This window comes from Hydractinia symbiolongicarpus, chromosome 6 (assembly GCF_029227915.1).
Source record: "Hydractinia symbiolongicarpus strain clone_291-10 chromosome 6, HSymV2.1, whole genome shotgun sequence".
NCBI classification, from domain to species: domain Eukaryota; kingdom Metazoa; phylum Cnidaria; class Hydrozoa; order Anthoathecata; family Hydractiniidae; genus Hydractinia; species Hydractinia symbiolongicarpus.
The window spans coordinates 9167420-9179657 of record NC_079880.1 but is presented as its reverse complement, the minus strand read 5'-3'; the positions used below and the strand labels follow the sequence as shown (position 1 = coordinate 9179657).

Sequence of the window (12238 nt, the reverse complement as noted above, 5' to 3'; positions counted from 1 at the left end):
TTTAGTGTTTACGCATATCATACCATTTTTCATGTCCGCACTTTGTGTATTTTAATAACAGAAATAATATTTTTATTAGCCGACATGCCAGCTGTAGAAGTGTGGAGACACATCATTCGGTGACTTTATACGGGAGATCCATCACGTCGATGATAGAAATAATGATTCCTCGGATGAATCTGATTAAGACATGACTTGGATGCAAATGAAGGATGAAATATCTTCAACTTTTTGATTAATAGCTGTAAACTTGTGCCAAAGCCGAGTTTGTTTCAAATTACCAACCAATGTCAATATTGCCAGTGTTTTCAAGACTGTTGGAAAAAATTATGTATAACGAGTCGTCAATTAATTTACTAAAAACTCACTTTTCTACAACAAACAACTTGGCTCCCGTAAGCAGCAATCGACAAAGGACACCATTATGCATTTTTGGAAAGATATACACAAATCCTTCCCAAACGGAAAATATACCCTGGGTCTCACTTAGACACTGTTAACCATGACATTTTAATAGACAAATTACATGCTTATGGTACAGATGAAATTACACTAAATTGGAAAAGTCCAAAAGATATCTAGCTAATTGCAAACAGTGATGAAATGAGCAGCTGATTAATTGTGGGGTGCCACAAGGCTCTATACTTGGTCCCCCTAGTGTTTCATTTACGTAACGATCTTAACTGTTCCACTCAAATTCTACATCATATTATATTTGTAGTTGACACCTTTTTTTATTCTTATGCAGGTCTAAAAACTCTCTATAAAACTGTAAACAATGAATTAATAAAGTTGACAAACTAGTTTCAAGCAAATTTTAACGTAAACTAAAGCTTGAAATTTTGCCGAATCTAGTTGAAACTGGTCGATTAGATAGCCCTAACTTATTATGTAACGAACTGACAATTATTTTAGTGACTACAAAACGGAGGAAATAGTCAATTTTGTGATAAAACATCTCACGATGTTGATATAATAGGTCATTAACTTGTGTTAGTGATTTCTTGTCCAAATTGAAACATTCAGCTAAATGCCTGCTTTGTCAATACGGCTCTATTTATTTTATATGGTCACGTTGTCAGCAATTACGTCATTTTTCTTTCAAATTTGTATTTTTATAATGTATACTTAGAGTAAAAAATGAAAGAAGTTTTGTTTAAAATTCTTCCCTGGTTCAAACTTTATAACACACAACACAGTGTGGTAAAATGTGAAGTTTTTAATCTTAAAAAAAGAATGCAAAAGAAAAGTTGGGATTAAAAAAGGATTCAAACATAACAACAACAAATAAGATAAATCTAAAATTTTATCTCAAGCTATCAAGCAGAAGGTGACAAAAATACAATTTTTTTATATAATTCAGCGATTTCCTAGTTATTTTAAAGCTAAAATCTCAGATTGTTCAAAATTCGCATTTTGCTTAACTAATTCGTGTTTTGATTTTTTTTTTACTGCGAAAAGTATAGAATAGATATATTTCCGTCACCACAGCCACCGAATAAGCCAAAAAACCAAACCGGATGGATCATATTACATTCCGCAACAAGACATCAAAAAGTGCCTCGCTCTGAAAGAAACTTCTTCACCAACGCGGTAGACGGGGCACGAAACCAGCGTTATAATATATATAATATCTACAACGATATTTTTTTGAAAAAACATCACAATATAAATAAAACGTCCTCAATAAATTTTTAATTTATTTAGCTGTCATGTGCCTCATTAACATATTGTTTAGTTTTTCCAACTTTTTTACATCTTGAGCTTGGTCTGTTCGGTATTTTAAACACTAAAGAAAAAAAGAAGAGTTCATGACTTGTTTTTTACATACTCTGAGAATTACACCATTGGACTGTTCTTGCTGAGATGATGCTTTCAGGATAAAAAATAACAGACAAATTTGCTGTCCTGTTTAGAAGAGAAAAAAAAAGATAGAACTCCTAGCCTAATACAGTACAAGCTTATTAAAATCCGCTACACTGGGATCTACAGAAATGGACTGTGTGTTCCGGTAATTATTATACTTATCGGACTAAGATGCTCAAGAGCTTTTCATATTTATATGAAAATGTTTAGGCTTTACACAACAAAGATTTTGGCCAATCCGTGGACAGGAAACAGAATATTTCGGAAGACACTAACAAAATTGGTCTATCGAAAATGTTAATTTTTAATAGTTGTTACAAGAAAATTGCCTGGATTGTTTGGCTGAAAAACCAGTTTTACTATAGATGTAAACTACGCTTTAGAAAAAGATTGCCTCACTCGATGTGAAACACACTTTAAAAAACCTTCTCTTACTGGATTTACATCAACCCTTAAAATCAGCTAAACCGAAGTTTAGTATTATCACATACCACTTTATCATCTGTCATCTTTAAAACTAACTTGCCATCACAGTTTCTGTATTTTGTCACGAACCTCGTCTAAAGAAAAGATAAGAAGACAATTTAAATGATACCAATATTAATTACACCATTTTAAAATTATTCACAACTGCAAGCGCAAATTCTCAAAACATTACTCATTTTAACGCAAATAAGAAAAACGTAGAATTTCAAAAAAATGATACACCCAGTCTTATAATAAACAATGTCACATGATAAAAACACCTGAGATCTTAAGGAGGCATAATGCCTTTCAATGAGGGACAAAAGACCCATAACCAGGTAATAGGAATAGAATGTTAAAATGGGGCAGGATCAATTACTTTTATGGATTTCTCCGATAAAGACTGGCCACCCAGGCATGACATTTTCAATGATTGACATGCCAAAAAAATGAAGATTATCCTATTACGTGATTATCTAAACAAACTGTTCTGTGGAAAAAATGAAATTAGGAAAACTTAATGAAGCCAATTAACAAAAAGGATCTGTGGAGCACAGGTAGCAATAAACATGCTTTCTTAAAAATATTCCTTAGCCTGTCTAGTTGTACAATGTAGATTTGTCTGGTATTCAATGACTGATTGCAATTATAACAATTTATTAAAATGTTGTGTCCAAACCACACACAAATTGTCTCATTTCTGTGTATAGTCAGGACATAGGGACATTCACAAGTCATGTATCAGTGTGGCATCAAAGACTTCAAATCTAAGCCATCGCCCCTCCTGGAATTACAGACAGGGTATATGCCTCAATATTTGTGGACTAGCCATGTAAAATATAAACATCTTTAGTGAAATTGGTAAATGGTAGATTATAGACTGTCACAGTTAAGGATGTAATATATTTTCATAATCAATCCATAAAATAATGTGAAAGTTCCGTGTGCCTGTGACTTTTGCAAAGTGGATTAAATAAGGGGAAGTATGTTAAGATTAGTGAAGCCATCACAACTGACGTCACCTCTTGCATGTGTAATTAAGTAATATAGCTATAATATTACCAGAATTTAATATTTTATAAAATATATTTTTAGCACTAAAAGGAGAAGTTACAGTTGTATGATTTGGACAGAAAGTCGTAAAATAGCAAGGGGTAATGAATAGATATGACTGCCGTTTGCAGAAATAGCAATAGTGTGGAAAGCATCCAGATTTGTATAAAAAGATAATGTAGATGTATGGATAATATAATTTATTTATGGAAACATAATTAATCATAATTAATGCCAGTGAACCAAAAAAAAGAATCATTTTTGCGAAGCGAAGCCCATTTCCTTATTAATTGCTTATGAAAGTACTTTTTTAAGCCTAATTTAAGCTTAGGTTATTCTAAAAGGCAAAAACATTTCATCATCATCCTCATTCTCGGCTTAACGTCCATTTTCCATGCTAGCATGGCTTGGACAGGGTATATTAATGACCCTCTTCCATTCTGATCTAGACTGTGTTAGATCTAAACTTAACTTCCACTGTGTATTTATTCCTCTGTGTATTTATTCCTCTGTGTATTTATTGGAATATATTATAAAAAACACATAATCAGGCTCAAAATATGCTAACTTGAAAAAAAAATTGTATTTCAATTTTAAAACACTTAAGAAAAACACTTAAACACTTAAGAAAAATATGCATATGGAATGAGAATTGCCCACCTGTCCTTACAATGGCAACTTGAAGATCTGAAACCCGAAACTATAGTGGCAAAACATAATCGTTTTATCAATTCATCTATATTATAATGCCCGTATACGTCTGTCTGTCACACAAAATGGTAGCTTAGCTTCGCAATAGCGAGAAGCACGCCATGCGGTATAAAAAAGAAGGGGCGAACCCGTAGATTTTCCACGGGCTAACGACTAGTAATTTATATTATTTTTGAATAGGAAGCTTTGTGAGTTATACTGTTTGTAAAAATCTTAAAATGTATTGATGTCAAGAAATTATAAGATAGGGTATGTATAACTAGTTAGTACTACTATTTTAAAAACCTTTTTGGACACTTTGACAATGTTTTATCAATACTATATATCTTTACTGGCCACGGGATCCAAAGTAATGTTTTTCTAATTAGTTAATAAACAACTTTACGCATACATTATGGCTCCAAAGGCTGTTTTAAACATATTTCTCACATTTAGCCTAAAAATAACCCTTTGGACAATTTTTGACAACAATAAGATTAAGTCCTTTTTATTCCAGATCTTTTACCTAACCTATGGACCATAAAAAGGTGTTTTCTTAACTTAATTTCAAAGATATTGTGGAAGACATTCATCTAATTTATAATTTTTAAGACATTTTTAGACATTGACAAGTGTCCAAAATTTATTTTCTGAGCATTATGAGATTATTTATTTTTTTTACGGAATATAAAAATCTTATTTCCATCTTAAGATATCCAGTTTTAACCGGGAGGGTATATCAAATTATTTTTTCATAACAATTTTGTCCTCTGCGAAACAGCCATGTGTACACCGATGCCATGTCATTCTTGTTTTGTGTAACATTTTTAGCCTGATATATATATTACGTTCTAAACAAAATATGTCACTGGCCCATGGAATACTGCGTCCAGAACAGACTGTGGTACCACTACGGCAGAATCCCCGGAACATATTTTATCAAATTAAACCTCTTGTTTTGGGGAAAATACAACCGTTTGATTAAATACAGATAGATGTGCATATTTTACATGGGTAGCCTCACAAATATCTAGGGATATACCTTGGTTTAGATGAGGTCCTAGAATATTTAAAGCTTAATTTGAGCTACACAGGCCCAATTAGGGTCAGCGCTCTTCCGGATAACTGGTGCAGCATCCACCGACTCACACAGTGTGCTATCTCCCCGTTTAACCTAACCTGGTTTAATCCTGGGCTATGGTAACCTTCACTAACCCATATTGAATTGGCACAAAGGGGAATCAAACTCTGGTCAAGAGTTATAACCACTAAGCTAAGGTGCCAACAATAAATAAAGAAGAATATAAAATAAGAATAAAATGGAGCACATGAGGACTGTGTTTTTATACGATTCGATTGAAAGTAATATCTATATACAATTTTTTGCTTGCGAACATAGGGGACCCTGTACCCTACTTTGCAACCCTTTCCATATAGACGAATTGCAGTGAAATGTAGTTGTTTTGATTTTGCATTTAAAACAACGGACATGCGCACTCTCATACACACAGGCAAGAAATATAAAGAACAGACCACAACGATCAACAAACCAAGTTAAAAGAGCAACTTACTTTTTGAAATAATTAAATCCTAATCTTAAAAAGAGAAAATGATAGTTTATTCCTTAATTCTATACCTTCTTTCCTTACCTGTAAAGATGCGCACGCATATACTAAACTTTGTAAACATTTGCAACTTATTTATAGACCACTTTCTGCAAACTATTTAACTTTTGTAAACATTGGCAAGTCAGTGATTTGAGGAACGAGGGTCACGATAAGCCGCTTGCGCCATGAAAACTGTGGGCATTTTCAGGCGAGTTTGGCGTTTTGAAAAAATTCATATATTTGCCCAAGAAACCCGCATAGACCCAAATAATGCCAGAAAGAAAAAAAGATTTACCTAGAAAACACTCAAAGATTCAACACAAATGATTCAAGAAACTATAAAAATTAAAATCAACTATGTTGTGGCGAAGCTCTTAAAAGGACTGTTTTTGATGATAAGATTTACTTGATAAATAACTTAAAAAAAACTTTATCAACTCCTTTCTCTTCAAGCACCTTTTTCCAAAATGTTCACATATTATATTACAAGGAGTTGCATTTCGGGAATGCTCTGGGCGAGTCCCACAGCTGTTTCGAAGCCGACAAAAATGTTACGAAAAAATAATTCGAATTACCCTCTCAGTTAAAACAGGATATCTCAAGAACAAAATAAAATTTTTATATTCTGTAAAAAGAATAATAATCTCAGATAAATTGTCTATATTATTAAAAGAAAAAAATTTTTGGACACCTGTCCGAAATTGGTATATTTAGGCCAAAATGTCTAAAAATGACTTAAAAATTATCATTTAGATGAATGTCTTCCACAATATCTCTAGAATAAAGTTAAGGAAACATGTTTTTTATGGTCCACAGGTTAGGTTAAATATCTGGAATAAAAATTAATTAATTTTATTACTGTCCGAAATTGTCCAAAGCGTTATTTTTGGGCCAAATGTGAGACCTATGTGAAAAACGGCCTTTAGAGCCTCAATGTATGCTTAAAGTTTGTTTATTACCTGAATAAAAAACAACTTTGGATTCTAAGGCCATTAAAGATGATGTAGATGACATATTAGTCTGTCCGAAATTGTCCAAAGGGTTATTTTTGGGCCAAATGTGAGAAATTATGTGAAAAACGGCCTTTAGAGCCTGAATGTATGCTTAAAATTCGTTTATTAACTGAATAAAAAACATTACTTTGGATTCTGAGGCCATTAAAGATGATGTAGATGTAATATTTATCTGTCCGAAATTGTCCAAAGGGTCACTTTTGGTCCTAAGGGTTTTCGGGCCAAATATGTGACATCATACATTAAATAAAATGTCATTCAGAGTCGACAGTTTCAACATTCTAGTTTATCATGTTAGTAGAAAATATCTCAAGTTGTGCATAAATAGTTTATTTATTATATACATTAAATATATACAAAGCAATCATTTTGTGTTTCTTTATAAATTGTATAAAATAGCACCCAATCTAGTGATAAAGCCAAGATTAGCTAGCTAGCTAGCCATAAACATCTTTGATTTCAACAATTTTAGCTTGAAAAAGCCCACCAAAGTCTTAACTAAATATAAAAAAGAAGTATTAAGTGATTTAGCTACAAAACACGATGCAAAATGCAAAACTGTAGGACCAAAAAATAGCTACTCTTTACAGAAAAATACAAAACAGAAGAAAAAAGATTAAAAAAGATAACAATTAGCCACGTTTAAAGTTTTACAAGCTATAAAACAATTTCTTAAAACCAAGGGTGATATTATAGCAAAAAATAATATTAAAATTCCTGCAAAATAAAGTAGTTTACTGTTTTTCCCTTACCTCGTGCTCTGCCAAACTTTAGCTAGCTTCAAAATTGCTAAGACACCATTGTCTTGCTTATTCCAACATTTTCAAAAAATCCAGGTTTCGGATTAGGATTCCTGGGTCGAGCAATCAAGTCAAAAGTAAACACCGGGTTGCCATAATTTTGTTGGGAAAAACCATACCTACTAAAATATTAAACGCCATCACTGTGACTTGCTTAGAAGGTTAGATAATTATTTAATTAGACAGAAAAGGGATCACACTACATCAAATCGCTGTGCACCACTTTGGCAACTTTTTCTCCTCTTTTTTAGCGCCTAAAGAAGACTTTAACTTAAAATTTAAGTAGTTTATAGTTTGCGAGACGAACGGTGCACGGTACCGGCCAATAGAACCATGTTTCCAGGCCCCCCATAACAATTTTCAAGTCCGTAGCTAGTAGGGCGGCGTTGGCACAAGGTTGGAAAGATGGTATACTTTCGCCAAAAATAATGTTTTTTTTAGTTTTGTGTGTTTTGTTCGACGAAATAACTCGAAATTTATAACACACATGTATAACATATTTATATATTTAAAAAGGGGAAAAGTAGATCGTTTTAATACTTTTTAATTCAGTAAAATTAAAACAACACAAAAAAAGTTTCAATAACTTAAAAAATGATAAAAATACAAAATTTCCAAAAAAATTGTGGAAGCCATCTTAATTTTGTCTGCAATTTGACCGTAGTGAAACAGCCGTGGTCCCAGCATGCTCAGGAAAGTGTTATTGAGGGATATACCCTCTCTATTATTTCTTGGTTGGGGCCATAGCTTAGATGGAGAGTCCTAGAGTATTTAATGCTTATTTTGAGCTACGCAGACCCAATTACAGCCTGTGCTCTACTAGACAACTCCTGGCAACATCCAACGGCCCACAGTGTGCCATCTTCCTAATTTCCCTCACATGGCTTGGGTTAACCCGGGGCTATGGCAACATTCACTCGCCCATGTTGAATCGCCGTCAAGAGAAATCAAACCTCTGTCTCCCGCACAGAGTAAGAGAGCTATAACCATTAATCTTCACGGCGCCAGTCCCCCAGTCCCCAGATCTGGGTACCCCAGCCCAGCTGCTGTAACCTGGCTGGGAACCATTTCTAAATACAGATACTCTTTCTCCATTAAATAACATTTTCTACAAAAACTCGGCTAGTTTGAGTATACTGCTGTGAAACGACGAAAAAGGAAGCTATAAAAACAAAAACAAAATAATTTAGGGTTTACCTTTGTTGGGTTACTCAAGAAAAGCTGTTCAGCTGCCTTTGCAAACTCTTCCCAGTTATCAATATACGTCATAGTCAGGATATAGCTACCAACGCAAACAAAATGAACATACACGATCACACTGTGTTGTTAGACTGTTGTCAATACTTTCATTTACAGACACATCATGTATGGGTGGCAGCAGGGTATAGCCTGGCAGCGATGGAACAACTTTGTCTCATTAACTCGTTTATTATTTAGTGAAATTTGAAGATGGCACCCGAATAAACAAGATATAAACTAAAGTACGGACCCCATTAGAATAATTAGTAACTGAAATTTACAAGTATTCTTTGAATTTTATGAAAAAATAAAAATTGAAAATTAATGAAAACTAATAATACTCATTCTATTTAACATTTTTTTACCAAATATTAGTAGCTATTTGGGTTAGTTGTTCTAAAAAAATTGTCCTTTTTTATATCTGTGTTCACAATAAAAGCCATTGCTCTAACCAATGAATAAGTTCCTTTAAACATGGCGGGTGTAAATAGTGAAGATTCACAATCTAAGGTCAAAGATCTTTATGTGGAAGGGGCATATACAAATGAAGTAGTTAAAACTATCGTAGAGTCAGCAGGTTACGATAAGCCCCCTGATGACGTTCTTCAATATTTGGCAGAAACTATCACTTTCCGTATAAAGCAAATAGTCCAGGAAGCAGCTAAGTTTCAAAACAAATCAAAACGGAAACAGTTGAAATCAGCTGATATTGATAACGCTTTGCGAGTGAAAAATGTCGAACCCGTATATGGATTTAGCTCAAGTGACTTTGTTCCATTCCGGTATGCTAGCGGGGGAGGCCGTGAAGTATACTTTCAGGAGGAACAAGAGGTTGACCTTGAAGAAATTATGTCTCAAAATTTGCCAAAAATTCCATTAGATATTGCTCTCAAATCGCATTGGCTTGCAGTAGATGGTGTTCAGCCATCTATACCTGAAAATCCACCTCCCATATCTAAAGATATCCAGTTGAAGGATAATGTGGATCCAGTGATAAAAAGTGAACACATAAGTGAAGTTCCGGTTGATGGTTTACCCCAAGAAGAAAAGACACATGTCAAAGATACAAAGCAAAAAGAACATAAGTTAGACAAGAAAAAAATGGAGGAATTTAAAAAGATGAAAGATGCACACAAAAATGACGTTCAGAAGTTAAAACCATTGGTTACACATGAGTTGTCTGTGGAACAACAATTGTATTATAAGGAAATTACAGAAGCTTGTGTTGGGTCCAATGAAGTAAAGCGTACTGATGCCCTTCAGAGCTTATCTTCTGATCCTGGACTATATCAACTTTTACCTCATTTTGTGACTTTTATTGCTGAGGGTGTACGTGTAAATGTTGGTCAACACAATTTGGCTTTATTAATTTATTTGCTTAGGATGATCAAGTCCTTAATGGAAAATTCAACGTTGTACTTGGAAAAATATTTGCACGAACTGGTCCCTGCAGTTATAACATGTATTGTAAATAAACAGTTGTGTCCTCGGCCTGATTTTGAAAATCATTGGGCTTTGCGTGATTTTGCTTCTAGATTAATGGCCCTAATCTGCAAACATTTTAGTACAACAACAAATAATATTCAATCTAGAGTTACAAAAACTTTGTGTACATCGTTGTATAATGAGAACGCACCTTTAGTAACACATTATGGAGCTATTGCTGGACTGTCAGAGTTGGGTTTAGAGGTAAACTCATCTTTATCACTTATATAGTTTAGCAAGGTGTTTATCTTGCCTACAATATAATTGTTCTTTTTTAGGTTCTTAAATTCTTCGTTTTGCCACGATTAAAGCTAGAAGGTGATCTCATAAAACAGGCATTAGAAGGTAACACTTCTGATAAAAAATCTGCAGAACATTTACAAGCCTTACTCATCAAACATTGTTCTGTGGCCATTGCAAAGACTCATTCACCACCAGATGTACATGCACAGTTTGTAACTGATTTTGGATATCTTGGTACAGCAATTTGCACTAAAGTTCAACAGTTGCGAATGTCTCAGGGCAATCCAAGCAGAACACCAGTCACACCTGTTTTATTGCAAGCAATGTCAAAATAATGCATATATACATTAATTTGCATGCAGGGTCGGCAAAGTGATTTTGTCGCTTTGGTCCAAAATTTTGTACATACATTTTATACAAAATGATCCCATGTTTATAAAAATCAAAAGAGTTATAAGTGTGACAATCAAAACCAAGCATTAATTCCAAGTTACAGTAAGAGAAGAAATTTGGGAGGAGTTGATTTATTAAGTCCATTTGCGAAAATGTAGGTTTGCAAAACATACCAAATCTCGCGAAAATCAATTATCGCAAAAATGTTATACACTTTTTTATAATTAAATTTTTTATGAGAAAGTGGGCCTCAAAAACCTTAAAATCTTAACAAAATTTTAAGAAATCACCAGCCTCAGCAACGTGTTAAGAATCAATTTCCTGGAGAAGTTAATATTTACATTTACACTTACTAAATCACCATAATTTCAAACACAACACAACCAAGTTTCTTTATATACATCCTAACATAGTTTTTTCCTAAGAAGTGTTTTCTTCAATAAATTTGCAACCGTCAATAGAATATCGTAGTTATTTATGAAGAAAACAAAAAAATTAAGAAAATTTCAGCCCATATTCAGGCATTTTGCTAAAAAAATTGAAGCTCAGATCAAACAGTATTCTTATAAAAGAAAGTTGTACTGCGCTGAAACTTACATGAATTTACTATTCTCTTTACTTATCCTCGTCAATTATAACCACACTATATCCACTATAAATAGTTTTCTAATATCTGTTCCTCCGGTAATTTTTCTTTGTTATTCTTCTCGAAATTTAATTCCTGTTAAATGTTTGTAAATACTAAACTAAACATTAAACTAAAATTTCTTCTCGTCAAACGAAAAAAACAAAAACAATCTAAACAGTAATTCGCGAAACATTTTTCACTTAGATAACAATTATTCAAAGGCGTTAATTTTAAAAAGGCTAAGCGAATTTAAAAGCAGTTAAGTTTTATTTGTGTATGATTTTCACAGGGGTGGCACTAATTATACTCTGTTTTCTACTAAATCATGAGTCCCCATTAATTCCCCATCATTAACAATTCAAATGATAGAAATGGTTCGAATTTGACAGCAAAATTTGCCTTATTCTTGTTTCTGATCCTGTTGTTCAAATCTCTACAATGCTAAGAATTTTCATTTTCGGTCAAAATCTAAAGTAAATTTTTTAAGATATCCTTAGCTTAGTCAACTAAGCTTTCTTCGAAGTTATTAAAACGAATGTCCCTGTTATAGTTATTAATAAAACTAAATACTGTGAAACCCTCTTACAGGACAAATCCTTTATAGCGGACACCTGTCTACAGCTGACATGTCTTTCAAGGACGTATGAAATTCTGGTCAAACTCTCATAGTAAAGCCTCCTTGTAGCGAACACTTCATAGCGAACGCCACTTAAGATCCCTATCGACATTTCTTCCTATTTTTTGCCCTCCTTATAC

At 33.4% G+C, this 12238-nt stretch overlaps 2 protein-coding genes and 1 long non-coding RNA gene across 3 annotated transcripts; 1 reads left to right on the top strand and 2 right to left on the bottom strand.

Annotated features, from left to right (window-relative positions):
- Positions 1-1288: 1288 nt before the first annotated feature.
- LOC130647967 (uncharacterized) lies at positions 1289-8918 on the bottom strand. The gene is made up of 3 exons (XM_057453980.1): positions 8692-8918; positions 2358-2426; positions 1289-1789 (listed from the first exon to the last, which is right to left on the bottom strand). Exons 1-3 carry the CDS (start codon positions 8761-8763, stop codon positions 1700-1702), a joined length of 231 nt encoding a protein of 76 aa, XP_057309963.1. The 5' UTR covers positions 8764-8918; the 3' UTR covers positions 1289-1699.
- Positions 5639-8683, bottom strand: LOC130647968 (uncharacterized). The gene is made up of 2 exons (XR_008982914.1): positions 7447-8683; positions 5639-7192 (listed from the first exon to the last, which is right to left on the bottom strand). It is a non-coding gene; the product is annotated as an uncharacterized LOC130647968 (long non-coding RNA).
- A 277-nt stretch (positions 8919-9195) lies between the features above and the next one.
- LOC130647965 (transcription initiation factor TFIID subunit 6-like) lies at positions 9196-10911 on the top strand. Its single transcript, XM_057453977.1, has 2 exons — positions 9196-10422; positions 10497-10911. The coding sequence occupies exons 1-2, from the start codon at positions 9208-9210 to the stop codon at positions 10794-10796; spliced, it is 1515 nt and encodes a 504-aa protein (XP_057309960.1). The 5' UTR covers positions 9196-9207; the 3' UTR covers positions 10797-10911.
- Positions 10912-12238: the final 1327 nt, after the last annotated feature.

Bases quoted from the DNA above. Each gene is read 5' to 3' on its own strand.
- LOC130647967 (XM_057453980.1), bottom strand. From the start codon at position 8,763: ATGACGTATATTGATAACTGGGAAGAGTTTGCAAAGGCAGCTGAACAG. The intron at 2,427-8,691 runs GTAAACCCTAAA...TCTTTTCTTTAG, and splicing joins TCTTGAGTAACCCAACAAAG to ACGAGGTTCGTGACAAAATA. The intron at 1,790-2,357 runs GTATGTGATAAT...TTTTTTCTTTAG, and splicing joins AGATGACAGATGATAAAGTG to TGTTTAAAATACCGAACAGA.
- LOC130647965 (XM_057453977.1), top strand. From the start codon at position 9,208: ATGGCGGGTGTAAATAGTGAAGATTCACAATCTAAGGTCAAAGATCTT. The intron at 10,423-10,496 runs GTAAACTCATCT...GTTCTTTTTTAG, and splicing joins TGTCAGAGTTGGGTTTAGAG to GTTCTTAAATTCTTCGTTTT.